At 44.6% G+C, this 19,126-nt stretch overlaps 1 protein-coding gene and 1 long non-coding RNA gene across 6 annotated transcripts in view; one reads left to right on the forward strand and one right to left on the reverse strand.

Moving 5' to 3' along the window:
- Window positions 1–1,623: 1,623 nt before the first annotated feature.
- The window catches only part of slit1a (slit homolog 1a (Drosophila)), a 68,044-nt gene continuing 50,541 nt past the window's right edge, over window positions 1,624–19,126 (reverse strand). Inside the window, exons 12-37 of one of the 4 annotated variants that reach the window (XM_049736159.2) lie at window positions 18,966–19,037; window positions 18,618–18,761; window positions 18,289–18,452; window positions 17,970–17,993; window positions 15,706–15,850; window positions 15,226–15,300; window positions 15,006–15,149; window positions 14,698–14,841; window positions 14,462–14,628; window positions 13,731–13,863; window positions 12,373–12,441; window positions 12,232–12,303; window positions 12,083–12,154; window positions 9,166–9,237; window positions 7,587–7,750; window positions 7,357–7,481; window positions 7,184–7,281; window positions 6,944–7,083; window positions 6,776–6,869; window positions 6,555–6,692; window positions 6,250–6,478; window positions 6,037–6,167; window positions 5,767–5,960; window positions 4,693–4,981; window positions 4,408–4,619; window positions 1,624–3,913 (exon numbers count right to left, since the gene is read on the reverse strand). In XM_049736159.2, coding sequence (XP_049592116.1) covers window positions 3,672–3,913; window positions 4,408–4,619; window positions 4,693–4,981; window positions 5,767–5,960; window positions 6,037–6,167; window positions 6,250–6,478; window positions 6,555–6,692; window positions 6,776–6,869; window positions 6,944–7,083; window positions 7,184–7,281; window positions 7,357–7,481; window positions 7,587–7,750; window positions 9,166–9,237; window positions 12,083–12,154; window positions 12,232–12,303; window positions 12,373–12,441; window positions 13,731–13,863; window positions 14,462–14,628; window positions 14,698–14,841; window positions 15,006–15,149; window positions 15,226–15,300; window positions 15,706–15,850; window positions 17,970–17,993; window positions 18,289–18,452; window positions 18,618–18,761; window positions 18,966–19,037 — 3,553 coding nt within the window. In that variant the 3' untranslated portion in view covers window positions 1,624–3,671. The remainder of the gene's footprint in view (window positions 3,914–4,407; window positions 4,620–4,692; window positions 4,982–5,766; window positions 5,961–6,036; window positions 6,168–6,249; window positions 6,479–6,554; window positions 6,693–6,775; window positions 6,870–6,943; window positions 7,084–7,183; window positions 7,282–7,356; window positions 7,482–7,586; window positions 7,751–9,165; window positions 9,238–12,082; window positions 12,155–12,231; window positions 12,304–12,372; window positions 12,442–13,730; window positions 13,864–14,461; window positions 14,629–14,697; window positions 14,842–15,005; window positions 15,150–15,225; window positions 15,301–15,705; window positions 15,851–17,969; window positions 17,994–18,288; window positions 18,453–18,617; window positions 18,762–18,965; window positions 19,038–19,126) is intronic. The other 3 variants (XM_049736161.2, XM_049736162.2, XM_049736160.2) reach the window with 3 other exon arrangements.
- Window positions 13,502–19,091, forward strand: LOC125978664 (uncharacterized). Of its 2 annotated transcripts, none has more exons than XR_011087847.1 (3): window positions 13,502–13,588; window positions 16,523–18,892; window positions 18,968–19,091. It is a non-coding gene; the product is annotated as an uncharacterized lncRNA (long non-coding RNA). The 2 variants fall into 2 exon arrangements; XR_007485109.2 differs by lacking the exon at window positions 13,502–13,588 and adding an exon at window positions 16,044–16,210.

The raw sequence follows: 19,126 nt of genomic DNA on the forward strand, positions 1-19,126 counted from the left end.
CCTAATAACAGGCCACTTTATTAGGGAAATATCATGGTCAAAGGTCACAGGTGCCAAGCTCTAGTCCTCGGGGCCGCGTTCCAACATGTTTTCCAAGTGACCCTCGTTAAGCGCAGGTGCGTGAAAACTTTTAGCTTCTTTCACGGTCAAAAGGAGCTAAAAGTTTTCACGCACCTGCATTTAACGAGGGAATCAAACGGACACTCCATTAGGTACACCGCCATTTTCAAGTGTACCTAATAACAGGCCACTTTATTAGGGAAATATCATGGTCAAAGGTCACAGGTGCCAAGCTCTAGTCCTCGGGGCCGCGTTCCAACATGTTTTCCAAGTGACCCTCGTTAAGCGCAGGTGCGTGAAAACTTTTAGCTTCTTTCACGGTCAAAAGGAGCTAAAAGTTTTCACGCACCTGCACTTAACGAGGGAATCAAACGGACACTCCATTAGGTACACCGCCATTTTCAAGTGTACCTAATAACAGGCCACTTTATTAGGGAAATATCATGGTCAAAGGTCATAGGTGCCAAGCTCTAGTCCTAGGGGCCGCGTTCCAACATGTTTTCCAAGTGACCCTCGTTAAGCGCAGGTGCGTGAAAACTTTTAGCTTCTTTCACGGTCAAAAGGAGCTAAAAGTTTTCACGCACCTGCACTTAACGAGGGAATCAAACGGACACTCCATTAGGTACACCGCCATTTTCAAGTGTACTTAATAACAGGCCACTTTATTAGGGAAATGTCATGGTCAAAGGTCACAGGTGCCAAGCTCTAGTCCTCGGGGCCGCGTTCCAACATGTTTTCCAAGTGACCCTCGTTAAGCGCAGGTGCGTGAAAACTTTTAGCTTCTTTCACGGTCAAAAGGAGCTAAAAGTTTTCACGCACCTGCACTTAACGAGGGAATCAAACGGACACTCCATTAGGTACACCGCCATTTTCAAGTGTACTTAATAACAGGCCACTTTATTAGGGAAATATCATGGTCAAAGGTCACAGGTGCCAAGCTCTAGTCCTCGGGGCCGCGTTCCAACATGTTTTCCAAGTGACCCTCGTTAAGCGCAGGTGCGTGAAAACTTTTAGCTTCTTTCACGGTCAAAAGGAGCTAAAAGTTTTCACGCACCTGCACTTAACGAGGGAATTAAACGGACACTCCATTAAGTACACCGCCATTTTCAAGTGTACCTAATAACAGGCCACTTTATTAGGGAAATATAATGGTCAAAGGTCGCAGGTGTCAAGCTCTAGCCCTTGGGGCCGTGTTCCAATATGTTTCCAAGTTACCCTTGTTAAACACACCAATACATGGAGTGTCCAAGTGACGTCACAGATCAAATCATTTGAGTGAACCAACTCTAAAGATTCAGTTCACTTAAAAGAACTGGAATGCAGATCACTAGTATGTATGTATGTATGTATGTATGTATGTATGTATGTATGTATGTATGTATGTATGTATGTCTGTATGTACGTACGTACGTACGTACGTATGTATGTATTTATAAGTGAATTAATGTCTACCAAAATATCAAAAATTACATTAAAAACACATTGATTCTAATTTTTGTCCCACTTATGGAAGAGTGTAGGGTACAGTCACTTGTGGATCTAAGGGTTAAGAGGACAAAGGAGTTGATAAAAGCACACACATAGAAGTTTAATGAATGAAAAGAGTGGAGGTTTGGTAAACATTTTGTCGGTGGCACTACATACATTCAGCATCATTTTGGGACTTATTTCACTTCAATCCCACCATCAAGTCATGTGACAGAGAAACAAAGTATTTTTACAACATTGTGTGGTTTACAAGAAAATAGTTATCATAGCTCATATGATGGAGAGTCTTACTGATTGAGTTACAGAACATCTCAATAAAGCACAAGCACCACTAAGATGGCTACCAAGAAGTTGTACTTGCACACCAAGGAGACGTGAACTGACGGAAGCCAAGAAAAAGAAAAGTCACATTCCACAAAAGGTGTGCCTTTATGAGGCCCACGGCTTAGAAGGAGGACGGTGAGCGTCCGTACGGTTACATAATCACCAGAATCCCAATCCCAGAACATTATGTGATCCATTCTAAACTAAAGCACAGCTAAAAGTTACCACTTCATGAATAAGCATATTTAATATCTGTACACATTTATACATTCAGCTATGTGCTCACTGCAATTGGCACCTCAAGAACCCCCCCTTCCTCCTTTTTTTTTTCGGAATACCAGCTAGAAAATGTCCTGACTTCTCATTATATGTCAGCAGTTGTGTGGCTGTTATTTTCCTAACACAACTCATGCGTGACAGCAGCTTATGATGCATGTTTAACTTTAGTTTAATCATTTTTAAATTTATTTTTTTAATCTTTTTCTTCTTTTTTGTGTTTTTGAAAATATCAGGAAAAATGCAATGCAATTAAACGCATTGCTGTACGAAAAAATAAATAAGAAAAGGAGCGAAAACAAGCCGATGTGCTCATGAATGTGATGTAATATTCACACGGAAGACGACATATACAATATTTAATGACAGAGTTCTCGAGCAGACCAGCAGTGGCTCTGTTACGTGTACAGATGCACTGCAAAATATTTGAATATTTTAGGAAAATCTATATATTTCAGTAGTTCCAATTCACTACATACAGTGAAATATTTCACAATTTGATTTCTTTCTAATTTGGATGATTATAGCTTACCGCTAACATAAACCCAAATTTCAGATGACTCCAACAAATTCTCTAATTAGGTAAGTATTGTTTTTGGAAAAATATTTTCATATGTTTAACCTGTGCAATGTGTTTAATTTGAACTACTAAATTAAACATTCCTAAAATATTCTGGTTTTGTATTTTTAGGTGTGTGTGTGTGTGTGTGTGTGTGTGTGTGTGTGTGAGTGTGTGTTTGTATGTGCGTGTGTGCGTGTGTGCGTGTGGCCCATTACTACTTGCCATTAAATGTTGGGCAAATTATTTATAAAGTAAAAAGACCAAGCCAGCGCCTTTTACCAACAACCTTCCACGTAACATAGAAAAATACTATACCAAAAAACCCCAAAAGAAATACAAATATATATTTATATATATATATATTAGAATCTGTTAGGCTTTTCTATATAAACGGGGAGATTTCTTTTTTGAAGGTTACATGGTGAAATAAAATACAACACAAAAAAATGAGAAATTAAGATGATTCAACAGAAAAAAAATAACCATCAAATCAATTAATTATAGAGTTTTATGTGTTTTTTATCAGCAAAGTTTTTGCTCCTCTTGTTTTTAATACTGCAGGTGTCAAGCGGAGGAGACACTAGATAGCCCCCTGCTAGAGGGAGGGGGCAATGCATGCTGGGGGACTTGTGGAGCCCAGTTAGTCACTGCATCCGCACTTGATTATGTGCCACTCGAACATCTTCTTCGCGTGTGCGTGGATGTGTGTGGTTGACAAACAACTTCCTCTCATGTGACACTCGGCTTGGTCAACAGTCCAGCTCTCTTCTTTCATTCCTCCCCACACACTGTCCTCACTGCTGTTTGTGGGGGGAAAAAAAATCTCTGGAGCCTTTTGAGTTGAGATTCTGTGATACTGCAACTCACAAAGCACATGTCCTATTTTACAAGCATCAGAGTCCATAATATATAGATAGAGGTTTTATATATATTCTTTAGAATCTCTCATTTCCATTGCGGTCTAGACGGCGCAGCCCACGCAGCCACACTTGATGCTCTTCTCCACCTCCTCGCTGAAGGTGCTGCCGTCGCTGCACTCAAAGGTGTATTTCCGACGCTTCATTCGCTGGCTGCCGCAGCAGGCTCCCGCCTCGCACATGCCACTGCATTCCACCCAGGACACGGTGCGTGTCGTCTGGCAGATGGCGTAGCCCCTCTGCACCTGGTAGAAATCCCGCATGGGCTCACCCTGGCACGCCGACTCTGCGTGGTCAAAAAACCGGCAGAGACATTTTAGTTATGCATGCATTGTGATGAGGGAGATGCAAGCCAACACTTGGAAACAAAAACATAACCTGGTTATGAAAAGTCTACACACCCCTGTTCAAATGTCATTTTTTTGGTGAAATATATGAAACTTTTTCCACCATTAAACAACCCTCTGAGGATTTGGCTATATGTTCAGTAGAACATCCAAACTCTTGTTAAATGGGAGTCAGCAAGCATTATTTAAAGTGCTTTTTATTTACCCGAAATAAAGTTCAGACCTCCTTAGCAGGATTTTCCTATCATTTGTTTTGCTATAGAAGCTTGAAAGGCTTTGTGGTTACACTCACCGCTATTCTGAACTGTTCATAATTCCCTTCACCTTTACTAAGGCCTCAGTTCCGATCATCACAAAAAACAGGCATTTGAACAGACGTGTGTAGACTTTTTATACCCACTGGAAATACTCATGAATAAGTAGGGTGTCAAACCTGCATCACAGAGATCCCCGGTGTAGCCATTCTCGCAGTGACAATAGGCGTCTCCCGTGTCGGAAATCTGACAGCGGCCGTGTTTGCAGTTAAGCCGGCGGCAGGGGTTGAACAGCTCCCCTTGTTGGTTGCACAACGCACCGCGGTAGCCCTCGCTACATTCGCAGCGGTATGACTCGCTGTCCAGCGGGATGCACCGGCCGTGGACGCATCTAAAAACACATATCGTCCCTTTTAATGTAGGGCACAAACTCAGCATTTATGGCTGTGCTGTGGTCAACATACTTGCTGCCTTGACAGGGGTTGGCAGCGGGGAGGTCGCACTGTGGTCCAACCCAGCCCGGCCGGCAGTGGCACACGGGCCCCTGGAGGCCGTCGGGCTGGCAGATGCCGTGCACGCAGTAAATCTTCCTGCAGGGCTCGCAGCCCGGCACCACACCGGGCTTCATTTGGGTCTTGGTGAAGTCTTGTAACTCGTTGTTGATGTACAGATTCTGGATGCAACCGTGGAAACTAGAGCTGTTCTGGATCTGCCACAGGCGGAAGGCGCCTGGGTGCACGCCGACCGGCATCCCTGGGGGAGGTCACAAGTTGTTTAGAAGAGTGACGTTCACCGAGTAGCAGCACAAACAGACAGTTAACACAGGGAAGGTAGGAGTGAAATGGAGGAAAGGCTTTTCAAGCAGGTGTCTCCTACGGTGCCTTTTTGAGAATTATATAGAGAGTAGTATCAGTGACTAATTTTATCAAGATATCGGCCGTCATATGACGGATTTTTTGCTCCGATGCTGTCAATTCAATACACTTTACAATATGCAACTCTGTGAATGGATATTGGCATGTATGCACCGCAAGACACAGCGTCCTTGTAGGGAAGCGAAGGAGTTTAAATGAAACGTCTCCTGTTATGATTTTGAATTACATCAACATACAAAACAATTTGCAGCCACTAATCCTGATAATCCATTCAGTGGTTACCTGGCAACAACTCACAATGTCACAAATTTTTTTCCATGGTGGTGATATACTTCAGTTGTATTTTACTTTTAAGTTCATTTTACTAGAATTGAACCACTTAAGTATTTTCTTTATATTTAAGTGCAGTGTTCATTTTAAACTGTGTAAAATGTTTTGAGGACAACAATATAGAATTCACTTTTTAGAAATAAATTTAATTAAATTTAATTTCATTATTGATGTTATTATTCACCTCACAAGAAAATCAACTTGTGGTCTACTTTTGAGGTTTGCTAACAGTCATGAGTGGCTCAGTTATGGTCAATGAGGGGGAGAGGCGGGGTTTTGGTTGGCGTGGTGGTGGAGGGAGGTGATTGACAGTAGTGTAGTAGTTAAGAGTGCCTGAAGAGGAGGAAGGTGTGTTCTGGAGAGGGCCCCTACCCCCCACGTATAGTGGAGCCTCTCCGTTAAGGGGCCGCACTGCCCCGAAGCTGTCCATGGTGGTGGGGAGGCCCCCATCGATGGACAGGTTCACCATCTGGTCCAATGTGACCAGCTCCACCGTGTGGAACTGACCGTCGTTGATGGTCTCGGCACTGGCGGGAGCGAAGGAGCAAATATCAGAACTGAAGTGATCGTCAAGGACGTGGGGATGCAATGAGAGTGGCTGACCTGTAGATGGCATGGCCGGGCTGGCTGCCAGGGTCGTAGCTGACCTTTACGTGACCTTGGTACAGCTCCACCGCAATGTGATCATTGTCGCCGTTGTACAAGAGGATGCCGTTATCCTCCGCCGTGGAAACCTGTGGACACAGCAAGATATGGACTGATTAAAAGAAAGTCAGTGTGAGAATCAAGTAGAAGGTGAAGCATGATGGCGGATACCTGTAGGGTGATGTTGGCCTGCGGCCAGTTCTTGAGGTCGGAGAGAAGCAGGTAGGAGTCTCTGTCCACAAAGTTGACGCTGACCAGTTTCTCGCAACGCGGTCCGCCAAACTCTGGGGGGCATTGGCAGAGGGCGCGGCCGCCCCGCTCCACACACGGGGCGTCGTTCTGACAGTCGGCCAGCTCGCACATGGATAACGGCGAAGGAGGAACCTCACACAGCTGACCGCTGTGCACATAGTAGGGAGTAGGAAGGATCATGTTATGTATGTAGTTGTAATTTTTCTTATAGTGTGTGTTCTCACCTGTAGCCGTCCTCACACTGACAGGTGTATCCGTTCAGCTCGTCCACACACTGGGCTCCATTCTGACAGCGATGCTCCTGGCAATCGTCGTAGTCCACGCTGCAGTCGTCACCCACGTAACCAGGAGCGCACACGCACCTGACACGCACAAATGTTACACTTGAGTCTGATGTGTCCATATTGTGTTTATGTCCTGATTTATTTTTTTTTAAACCACTGACTTGGGCCCGGAGGAAGTGATGAGGCAAGTAGACTGATGTTGGCAGGGGCTTCGTCCTGGGGCGCACACATCCTCCATTTCCTCACACATCTCCCCTGCACACACATCACTTCCAAGATTACAAACGGCAACATGAAGCTGTGCCGTGCCGGACATGCGTGGTTGTCACCTGTGTAGTAGGGTGGACAAAAACAAGTGTAGTTGTTGACTCCGTCCATGCAGGTGGCGCCGTTCTCACAGTCATTGTCCTCACAGTCGTCAACATTGGTCTGGCAGGTGGGGCCCTCGAAACCCAGCGGACAAGTGCAGCTGCAACACACACACACATCTTTTCTGTAGTACCATGGGAAAGAGCAATCCAAATCTGTTCATTCAGCTTTGGATGCTCGATCTTGAGATTCTCCCCCACCTGTACTGTCCCTCGTCTTCCTCATCCACTTGGCATCGCCCGCCGTTGGCACAAGGGTTGTTCACGCATGCGTTTAGAGCTGTCTCGCAGTTCTTGCCCTGAGATGACAGTTCACCTTCATATCAGTAAGATGTCGACGTCTCTGCGAGGCGTGCGCATGGAACATGACTGACCTTGAATCCCGGAGCACAGTTGCACCTGTAGATGTCGACTGGGTCGCTATGACACACGCCTTGGTTTTGACATGGGCTGGACAGACACGGGTTACACTTGGCCAGTACTGTTGTGTCTACCTCACCTACAATGGATGGATGAAACATATGGGGCAATAATAATAATAAATAACCATAATGACAAATGCCAAACTATAATAACCACGATGTACGTAGTATATATCGCTTACCCGTGCATTCAAACTTCTTTGCTGGTGTGGTGAGCAGAAGTTTCCCCTCCAGACCACGTGGACCAGCGCAGCGGGCGATGCCGGGCTCTTTGTATCCAGTCTTGACCCAGTCTGACAACCAGCGCAGGCGGCAGTCACAGTATAGCGGATTGGCGCCGATTGCTCTGATGAAATACAATAAAAACAATCTCTTTATAAGATTAAATCTCTTCATGACGGCTGCAGGAAGTGTTAATGTGAGGAATTGGGCAATATAACTATGTAGGCTTGTAACCTTCACTTTTGACAATTTATGTGCCACCAATGTGTGCTGTTTTATTTATACTAAGGCATTTTCATTGGCTTTTAATATCACATTTTGAGAACAAATAAGAAAATAACTTCTTATTATATCCCAAATTTCTTTTAAATGGATGGATGGATGAACTATTTGTAGAATATTTTACTACGTTTTGCATCTTGCAATGTAGTTCCTTGTACAACCAGCTGGTGTCTCTCTAGACCTTCAACAAAATCACACTATGTATACAGGGGCGTATATAGTCATTTGGGGGCCCTAAGGCAAACCCAGTCATCATTTTACAGTAAAAAAAATGTGAATATCAAGTGTAATTTGATGAAACCCTTAAAATCCTTTTTGAAGATTATATAGCGACTGAGTCCTCTCAACACTTGTATGGTAATCGATGAGAACATTAATTTGCATTTAATATGGTTTCAACCAATCGCAATTTACTGTTATGCTTATTCATTGCCATCGTGAAAAGGTTGCAAAAACAGTTTTACTCCTGAATCCTGTCTGTACATGAAGATAAAACTGCATTGTGAAGAAAACTATCAGTATTTTTTTGCAGAAATAAAATTGAAACTTTATCAATAAGTCTTTACGAGATATTTAGGGGCTCTATGCTTGCTGTATAAATACAAATGTGGAGGAACAAAAGACATGGAGAGAGTATTTATCCTCCATGCTGCACCGTCAACGAGGGACCACGAGATGCTCTTAAGCGCTTGCGTCATTGTCGGATCAATGCCGACTCTGTCTTCACGCTCCTGAATCGATGCACTTCCATTATGGCGGCACAGAGGCTCATCTTTCAGGCAGCGCCAATAGCTGACACCTGACATCTGCAAACACGGATGGCACTTGAGCGGGAGCAAAGATCAATGGCCCGCCCTCCGTTTTTCCTGGATGCTTCAAAATGTCCCCCCCTCTACCCCTTCGCAATGCCTCTCGTCCTGATAAGTCTATTGATCAGACTTCAGACATGCAAGAAAAAGTGCAGACATAAATAAAAACACAGATCTATGCAGACCATCTGAGCGTGTGTGTTTTTTTGGAGATATAGATGGGACAGTGGAGGGCTCTGTGTGAAGCTTCACCACAGTCAGCCTAATTAGAGTGAGGGGAGGGAGGTCGGGCCCACCAAAGAGGACTACAGACCAGCCACTGTCTGCCACACTGCTGCCTGAAAGCATGTGGATGTATGTTGTACTGCGTGTGTGCAGATGGTATAAGATAAGATGGTGAATAAAGCACGTGTGTGTGTGAGTGTGTCTGTGTGTGCGCGATGCTCACAAGTGGGAAAGAGAGGACACGTCACTGAAGATGCCATCAGGAAGCTCGGAGATTTCGTTGCCATGGAGAGACCTTAAAAGCAGAAATAAAAATTAATTAAAATACATTATGTATATATACTGTATAATTGACTCATTTGGAAGCTGGTTAAAACTGATCAAATATAATACGATATTTTTATTTTATTTTTGTGTATGGGAAAAATAAATCATGTAAGTTTCTCCTGTAAAACAAAAGTATCTTCTCTGTCAAGAATTGGTGCATCCTCAGACTTCTTTCCAACAATACCAGTCAGGGCAAAGCCACTGGCACAGCTGAACTAAAAACAATGAAAGTGTCTTGAGACAATTTAGTGGACTGAATGTGGAGTGGCCAGCAAGTGGCGGCCAGGCGGGCGGGCGGACACGCGTGCCAGCCAGCAGTGTGCCAACCTGGCAGAGCGCTCATGGGAGCAGGCAGCCAGGGAGTCTCCGGGAAGCAACCTGATCCGCTCTCATAATGACATCCTCTCTTTGTCTAGTGTGCAGCTGTGCATCATGAAATCACATTTTCATGGCTAGCGTGTACTGACTGGATCAGGATTTCATGCATCATGGAAGGGGGTGGGGTGGGGGGGTTCAGCTTTATGTTGTACCTGCACTCCTTTAACTATTCTTAATTTTTGACATGATTCAGACTGAGCATACACAAGTTTGCTCGATATTATTATTATTTTTTGTTTTTTCCCTCTCACCCCAGCATGTGTCTTGGCCTCCCCCCACTCATCATCCCCCGCTCCTAATACCCAGCAGGCCAATTAGCAGTTTATTAATGGGGAGCTAAAAACCACAAACTTCATACACACGTGGAATCTCACTCGGAGCAAAACCGCAGCGCCAGCGCCAGGTTCAGGCCAAGTGTTCCGTTTGAAGCGTTAATGATGCTTCTCGTCTTTACTGCGGCGTAAAGCCAGAGGTGCGCTTGGTGGATGCGTTGGCACCTCAGGGTGAGCGACTATCCCGTTCTCACTTCACGCTCCAAACTTGGAACTGTCAAATTGGGGCTTAAAGTTGAAACCCATTAATTGGAGCTCATTGTCACTTTAGTTTTGTGGGCAAGGGATACGTATTTAATAGGAGGCACTAGAGTAAAACAACATCACTTTTACTCTGGTTAATTAATAAAACAAGGTCAAATACCAACGTTTTAGTTTAAAGTCAGCATCAAAACACAATAATTATATTTGGAAATGTAGATAGACATGGTTTGTGCTACTAGAGATCTGAGAGTTGTGTGTGTCGACAGGGGATGGGGAGGGGTTCACATGGCGTCACCCAGGCAGTCTCGTAGAAGCGGGCCTGGCGTGAGTGAGTAAGAGCAGAAATAACGGGTGGCGCTTCATTAGGGATCAAAGCGGCGCTTGCAAGGCAAGCGAGGCAACATCAAGCTAATGACGGCCGAACTTCGCTCTCATCGGGTGCTAAAAGACCTCTCACGTTTTGTGTGGAGTAATGATGGGGGGCTTCAGTCACATCCCACCGTAAAAAGCTTTGTTGTCACTAGTAAATTTTTTCTTTTTTAAAGCGTGCCTGCTATGAGCACACATGGGAGGCTGATGCGTCGACATCAGGGTAGTCAAACTACAGTCTGCGGACCATTTGCGGCCAGCTGTCTGTTTTGTAGCCGTCTGCAGAGTATACTGAAAATAACATGGGTGTGATGCCCATGACTTCTACCAATACAAAAATACAAATATATCAGCTTGAGATAGAGATACGATTTCTACATATGCAAAGATGTAAAAATTAATATTTACAACAACTAAAGTGTAATTTCACGCTCAACCGTTAGATAGCAGCCCAATTAATATGTTTGAGACAAATTTGAAAAGACAGACTATCCATTGCTCTTGAGCTTGCTCAATATCTTGTGTTTCAATGTGTTTGTATTATTCTAAAAGTATATTTAAGGACCTTTAAAAATAAATGCCCTAAATCCTATAATAACATACCTTTAAAGATAGAATTTCTAAATCACAGATTTCACTTTTTGCAGCGGTGGTCTGGAGCATTACTGTAATTCCGATTCAGCAAATCTTTATCTTCACTTATGCATTAGTTCTAGGGCATTTAAGAAAATAAAGGTGAAGAATGTTGAAGTGGTCTTACAGCCTGTGTTTTTCTTCTGTATGGAGCAGTAAGAGAAAAAAGGTTTGGACACCTCTGGTCTACGCACGCACTCACGCACACACACACGCACACAAACACACGAGTCTCCTATGTGTCTGGGGCCGTAGATTTGAGTTGGAATGCGAGGCAACGGCTCCAAATCTCGCTTGGGTTTCATCATCTAAGTGTCGCACACGTTTATATCCAACATCTCAGTTACTGAGCAGAGCGATTCCTCCCCATTTGAAGCCCACGGTCAGCGAGAGGGCACAATCAAAGGCTCGCAGGCACCGTCAATGCCATTACGGCTAGCGCGGGTGAACATTCTCGGGTAATCAGTGTCATGGTGATTGTGCACAGCGGCCCTGGCGAGGTGTGGGCCGCGAATGCCGAACGCTGAGGTTGCCATTTATGCAGAGAAAATAGGTCAGAGGTTGTGTTTGTGTGCGTGTATTCATAAGCTGTCATAACTATTTAGACGACGTACTTCTCTGGAGTTTATCAAAGATTCTTGACATCTGCTGGCCCCCTCTTGTCAAATATTCTTTTTAATCACTCATTTAAACTGATTGCAAAAGTTCTCAAAATAACTTTCTTGGTCTATTTCGTGCTTTTTTTTCTTTTCTTGTTTTCGTCTTTGAGTTACTGTACTCAGTTTCCTTGTTCTCCGCATTTCTGTATTTCATCTTTGGAGAGTCAAGTATTTTTTTGAAGCGGCACTTTGCGTAAAATGTTTTTGAACCATTGCAAGAAATCAATTTGGAACTCACAGTAGCCGGAGGGAGTGCAGTCCACTAAAGGCCATTTTGGGAATGCAGCGTAAGGCGTTGTAGCTCAAGATTCTGCAACATTAAAAAACTACGTTAATTTGTCTGTTTTGAGAGAATACATGCCGAATGTGAGGCCCATCAGAACTCACAAGGTGGTGAGTTGGCTCATGTTGGCAAAAGAAGAGTTGGTCAGAGAACTGATCTTGTTGTTGCTCAGATCCCTAAAAAAAAATCAAACAGGTTTATTTCATGTTATTGCTTGTGGAGATCAGATAAAGAAGGAGACTTACACCAGCTGAAGGAACTTAAAGGAGGACAGCTCCTTTGGTAGCACGCTGAATTGGTTTCCATCCAGATACCTGAAGAAAAAAGACACTCATTCCAACCTCTGTACAGTGCATAATTTAAGGCTTCATGTACTAAAGAGAGAAATAATCCTGTCCGTAGTTTACTATCACTATTATTCCTTGGCGGTCAAAGCTATATTTCCATCAAGTTGTGAAGAAATATCTTGCTTTTGTTGGAACGGTGAAGTCGGCGCAGCTGCTCGAGAGTGGAAGTCTTGCCGCGAGAGGGATTAGCAGTGTTTAAAGAAAAGAGGCTGAGTGTGATGAGTTGATGTTGACGCTCTTTTGAAGGGTCTCGAACCAAGAATGCAAATAGACCAAACGTGTTGCATTCAGGGACAACAGCCGTACTGTACAATACAGCTTCTCAAATATCCGTCCGCCATACCTGTCGATTCCAATAAGTACAACACAGACTAAAGATGCATGAACACTAAAGTTCCTTGACCTCTTGAGAAAGACACACACTCCTATGCTTGTGTGTGCTCTTGAAGCCCACCACGGTTGTCATCCTGCCTGCGAGGATGCAGACATTGCCAAAGCAAAGTGCTAGCAGAAGGCTGCCACCCTGACAAATGGCCTGAGAGGAGCTGCGGGGGCCTTTCGCCTGCTTTTGTTGACTGTATTCAAGAGTTGGTGGGCTGGAGAAGGCGGTGAGGGGTGGGGGGGGGGGGGGCAATGGTTAGTTAGGGGCTTTGGACTGCGGGGTAATGAGAGGTAATGATGGTGCGCAGGACACTTTGGATAATGACGGTGTTGCGAGCGCTCCAGATGACTACATGAAAGGCCAGAACAGAGAGGCCCACCTGGTCACACCTGCTGGGACAATGATAGGCCTCGAGGCTTGCATGTGTGTGTGTGTGTGTGTGTGTGTGTGCACGCGCCTGTATGCGAACCACTCACAGCAGTATTGGAAAGTTCCACTCCCTCCCCTTTCCATTGAAAAGTGCTCATTAAAATGTCCTTTTGCTCCCCCATGCTCCCGTGGACAGGCTTTTGGCCCTGACACAAGTATGCGCACACACACACACGCATGCACACACTGATCCTTGGCCACAAGTAAAAAGAGTGACATCAGTGCAAGCCTGAAGGGCTGCAGTGAAGCTCACAAGAAGAATGTCTGCGAGAACAACTGCAGGGCTTCTTGGCCTCCAGAATGGTGAGGTGTGTTTTCTGTCTTAAAATCAGCTGTGATAGGCGACATTTCGTTGCCAACAGTTTGTCCCGCTACTTTTCTGTCCGTGTTGTGTATATTATGTAGCTCCTCAACGCCACACAACTGTTACAATGGAGGCACTTACAGTTCAGTCACATTTCTGGGGATTCCTTTAGGCAGTGTGCGGAGGTGCTTGTTACTGCAGCGAACCACCGTCTCCAGGCAAGTGCACTCGCTGGGGCACTGAGGTCTGGGCACACAGCTTGAGTCCTCGTGGCCTAAGGATAGAGAGAAAATTGGGGGATATGTCTCACATAGAAAAAAAAAAGGTGCTGTGGGATGACAGAGTGTGGGAGTGATGTAGATTACGGCCAACGTTGGAGCTGTCAGAGTGGGAAGAGAAAGTGTTGAAAGAATGAAAAGTTTAAAGGCGAGACAAAGCACAAATAACACAATCTCTCAAAGTGACAGTGGGCTATTGAGACTGAGAAAAGATAGGAAGTCTAGCGGGAAAGAGATAAAGGAGTCTGAGTAATATAATATTGACTATCCTGGACAAAGAATGGAAGCTGGCCCGAGGCCTGTAGACAAGTCTAACATTAATTCAGCGGCAAATAAGCTGACTGGTCAATAAGCCAAAGCGCTCAATAACTCCACTCAGCCTGACATCGACAAGCAGCTTAGGAAGTGCTGAGCTGCAATCTATTCCGTAAACAAAGAGCTGGACAATAGCGCTCATTATTGCAAATGATCACTGGCAGTTTCACTCATAATGTTTGGACTTGAAAGGCTGAAGTTTTCTGAACTTTCTCAAGAACGATAATCTTGACAAAGTTTGAGGAAGGTGGACAATGATAAATGATGGTGATACTTTACCTTCCTCACAACGGAAATCGGGCAGCGCTACATCCTGCAAGGGGATCTCCTTGAGGAATGCCGGACGCTGGCAGCGAGGGTTCCCCGTGACGATCTTCTTGCTCCTCAGCCAGTCTCCCAGCCAAGACAGCCGGCAGTCGCAGTTGAAGGAGTTGGCCAGAAGGTTCCTGCCGTAAGAATAGCGTGTAAGGAGGCGTGGAAAGGAGCAATGTATGATTGTAGAAGTGAGGTCTCACAGGGTGGAGAGGGTCTGCAGGGTATCGAAGGCACCAGGCGTGATGGTGGTCAACTGGTTGTCGTAGAGAGACAGCAGACGTACGTTGTGGAGGCCGGTGAAACTGTCGTTGTGGATACAGCTGATCTTGTTGTTCCTCAGCATTCTGTGGTGAAAAGGGAAGCATTCGAAGAAATATTTTATATAATATATAAATATAATACGTTTTTGAAGGGTCGACACATAGGTTGAAGCGAGCACGCTTGACCTCTTATTTGAAGAACTTTGTTTAAATAAGTTTAAATATGCTTAAAGTTATACGTGACTTACAGCATGCGCAGCCCTTCCAGGCCACGGAACATCTCACTCCGGACCGTGTCAATCTGATTGGCTGTGAGGTGAAGCTCGTTGACGGACGAGGCGCCTTCGAAAGCGTCGTCTTCAATCTCTGTGATTTTGTTATTGCTCAGGTTGCTGTAGAGAGCAAACAGAAGATTAGGAAAAACGTTGAAGTGAGGATAAAAATCTCAACGTTAAATTATAGACTCACATTTTCTTGAGCTGGGTAAGGCTCTTGAACACGCCGGTGGCCTCCAGAGTGGTGATGTCATTGTTGTTGAGGCGCCTGGACACAGGGATTGAAATTTCATAGAAAATGTTTTCACATTTTTACATATTCTTATTTTTGTAATACCATAATTTTAATACAAAATAAAACAAGATGCACATTTTTTGAAACATTTTCTCTGTTTGGTCAACCCATTCCCCAGTGTACCATTTGAAGTAATCTAGTAAGTGTAGCTGGCACATTCCAGTATTTTAATTGGCCAAGTGGGAGCAAAGACAAAATTTATATTTGAATTTATATTGACTTTTTTATTGAAATTTATTGAATGATACATAAGGCGCAGATGATTATAAAGAACAATCAATTTAGTAAGAAATTAAAGAATTTTAAGTGTGCCTTATAGTCCAAAAATATGATAAAGTGCCTCCCTTCAACGCCATTTATTTTGCACACGTCACTTACAGCTCAGTGGTGGATGACGGGATGTGCTCAGGGATCTTGGTGAGCTTCAGGTTGGAGCAGTCCACCACATTAGACTCGCAGCGGCACTTGGGAGGACACACCGGATCGCTGTTGCAGGCGTTATTCAGTCGGGCATCCTCGGCACCTGACGGCAGGAAGGAAACACAAGTCGTCACGCAGCCTCTTTCACGATATATCCGCACATGAAATTTCCCACACCACGAGTCACGCATCCCCGCCATTTCCGCAGTTTGTCCCTAACTTGCTGTTGAACTTAAGTGCCTGCTGCTGAAGCGCTTCTGCCGTTCATGAATGGGGGGGGTTATTTTAGAGAGGTGAGCAGTGGGCCGAAAAGGAACAGTCGACGGAGATAAGGAGGGCAAAGATGATCGAGACAGTCAGCTTCAGTGGAGCAGAGTACCCAAGAGGACTCGGCAAGTCAGGTGGAGACGGATGAGAGATGAGAGGTGTGGCGAGACATTGGTCCCGATCAAAGGTCGGAACTGTAAGTACTTTTGCCACCTCTGGTCCTGCTAGAAGACATTCATGGAGGAGACAGGTTAGCAGGGGATTGCGAGACGTTTCCCTGCACTTCCTCTCTGTCTATGAATAGATGTTACGTGCCAAAAAGTGCGCTGCCAGATACATCGGGACTGCTCAATAATGGAACAGCTCCGGGAGCCACTTAGAACAGTGTGTGTCTCCGTGTGTGTGTGTATGTGTATGTGTGTGCATATGTTCCATTTAGAGGGAACAGCCTAGTGTTTTCTGTTAGAATAACATTTTCTGTCCCTTTCCCCTCTTGCATGCTTCACAGCGGTGCACCTCTCTGCCTCTGTGAAGTTTGCGCATTACGTCACCGGGACAACGCGGGCCACCCAGACCACACTCGCAAGCAGGAAAACCTCAAGGAAGAAGCAAGAGGGGAATCTAAAAGTCGAGCAACAAGAATGTGGCCAAATAACGGGACGTCATCCGAAGCCATTGCGTTACCGCAAAGCCTCATTGTTGACTTTATTAGAGATTGGTGAGTGGATCACATTCGCAGAAACAACTTCCTTTGGACACAGTAAAACAGCTCATTAAGGAACCTTCCCTCGGCCAGACAACAGGAAATAACATTTCCTGCCGGAGAGGAAGCAATGAAAGGTCGAGCGTGCTCTAAGCTTTGATCGTGATGACGCCAAGGAGTCCCCGAGGGAGATTTGTGAGTCATCATCATTAGTATCGATAAGTACATGGTGGCCACACTTTTATTGCATGGAACCCGGAGAGGACCAAACATATCATCTGAGATGTTTCCCTTTGAAAATGGCACAAAATGACTCATCATTGAAAAGCTCTTTAATTAACTGCTGCTGGATTCTATGTAGACAAAAGTATTGGGACACACGGTCGTTTCTCAAGGAGGTTTTGGAATGTGTCTGGGAATTATCCGTCATGCATTTTGTTGAGAAGGCCTAGTTTACAGTCTTTAGGTCTTTGAGGTTTGTCCACATCAAACTCATTGGACCATGTTATTGTGGAACTTTTCCAGTCATGCTGTAATAGAGAAGGTTCTTTCCCTAACTTTTCCAGCAGCAGTGGCAGCATGGGACTGTCCAAAATGTCTAGGAAAGATGAAGATTTAAGATATAAGGGAACCTGACAGCTTTACACCAAAAGAAAGTGTGTCCTGGTACTTTAGTCCACATATTATTTTATTTTGAATTATATTCGCTGCAAATTTAGCTTAATTGTACCTTGTGCATCTTAATTGGTCTCTAAGCCAGAGTTTTTGCAATTTAGGACACCCAAACACATTTTAATTTACACACGAGCAAGTCAAGACGATGAATCACAATGAATCACTGATCTTGCAAGATATTTGCTTGGAAGTCCCCTTGCTAAGAGGTCCGGAAAAATCCGCTGATAGGAAGCACGGTCCCCCAATGGGCTTAATTATCTTTAGCATTTACCGTCAGAGAGGACGCACATTCCCTTCCTTATTGAGAGACTTTACAGTGAGCTCATAGCAAGGCAGTCAGTCTCTTTACCTTCTGGTTGCATCGAAAAAACCTTACACGTTTCTCACAAAGATGATTCCGTTAGTGTTTTAAGGCCACATTACAAAATGTTGTCATTTGCTTAATATTACAAATATATTGCACTAAGAAAGCAACATTATAAAAAGTTACCTTTTGGGTTTGTTTTTGAAAAACAAAAAAAAAGTGGAGAATGAACAGTCAAAGCAAGGAAGAAGACAATGGTAGCCATGAACTCACCTGGGATGAAGTACTGCTCCTTGGCTGTGATGGAGAAAAGACAAAGGGACTGATGTCAGTGGGCGCTCGGAAAGCATAGCTGGGCCCCCGCTATGCTTCGACACAGTCATATATAATTCAGAGCTTATATATGACACAATGTATGTGACAACTGAATATGAGATCTCTCTGTAGATGACAATGAGTAAAGTAAGCAGGCACAAGACAATACAAACTGAAGAAATGATAAGACACAAGAATGACAGCAGCAGTATGCTGGCAGATGAAATAAAATTTAGATCCCAAAAAAGGGAGAGGCACTTGGAGACCGTCAGCCTACCGGAGCAACGGAATTTCTTGCTTTTGATTTGTCCAATGCGTTTGTTGGCCAGCCGACGGGGGCTGGCACAGCGGGCGCCGCTGGTCTCGATGGGGTTGGAGCGCAGGTAGTCGGCCAGCCACTTCAAGTTACAGTCGCAGATGAATGGATTCTGGGCCAGGTGGCTGCAGCGAGAAGACAAATGCAGTTTGAGTTTAGGTTAGAAAGTTTTTACTGGAGTATGGACAGATTTACCCTACTTTCTAACACAGCATTCCATTCCGTGCTGTTCCAAAGCCTCCAGAGCGAAAACATTCTATGTGAGCTTTTACGTATATGTTTTCACTCACAGGGTCTGTATAGCTCGCAGTGAAGCGAAGGTGCCCTTGGCCAAGATTTGGATCTTGTTGTCGTAGAGCGACAGCAGCGAGAGGTTCTGCAGGTCCTGGAAGGTGTTGGCACGGATGCAGTGAATCTTGTTGGCGTTCAGCAAACTGTGAGACAACGATGGGAAATAGGAGAAGAGAGTTGAGGAGGGAATCGGGCTTGTCAGATTTTATTTATTTTTTCATTCATTATGCATTCCAGCTGGAGAACGACGCATAGGTACAAAGTTTACTCAAAGGTTAGGACTTCTTCCCTGAGTGGGAGAAAAAACATTCTGTCTGCCTAATATGTGTGTGTGTGTTTGTTCTTACAGCAGTTGCAGGGCATAGAGGCCATCAAAGACACCCTTGGGCAGGTCGGTGATCTTATTTCCATACAACACGCTGGGAGATCACAATACAGGCATGATTTAAATGTGGAAAAATGACAAGCCAGATGAAAATTTATGCGGACGCACATGCACAAACACCAT

Source organism: Syngnathus scovelli, chromosome 12 (assembly GCF_024217435.2).
Source record: "Syngnathus scovelli strain Florida chromosome 12, RoL_Ssco_1.2, whole genome shotgun sequence".
Classification (NCBI taxonomy): domain Eukaryota; kingdom Metazoa; phylum Chordata; class Actinopteri; order Syngnathiformes; family Syngnathidae; genus Syngnathus; species Syngnathus scovelli.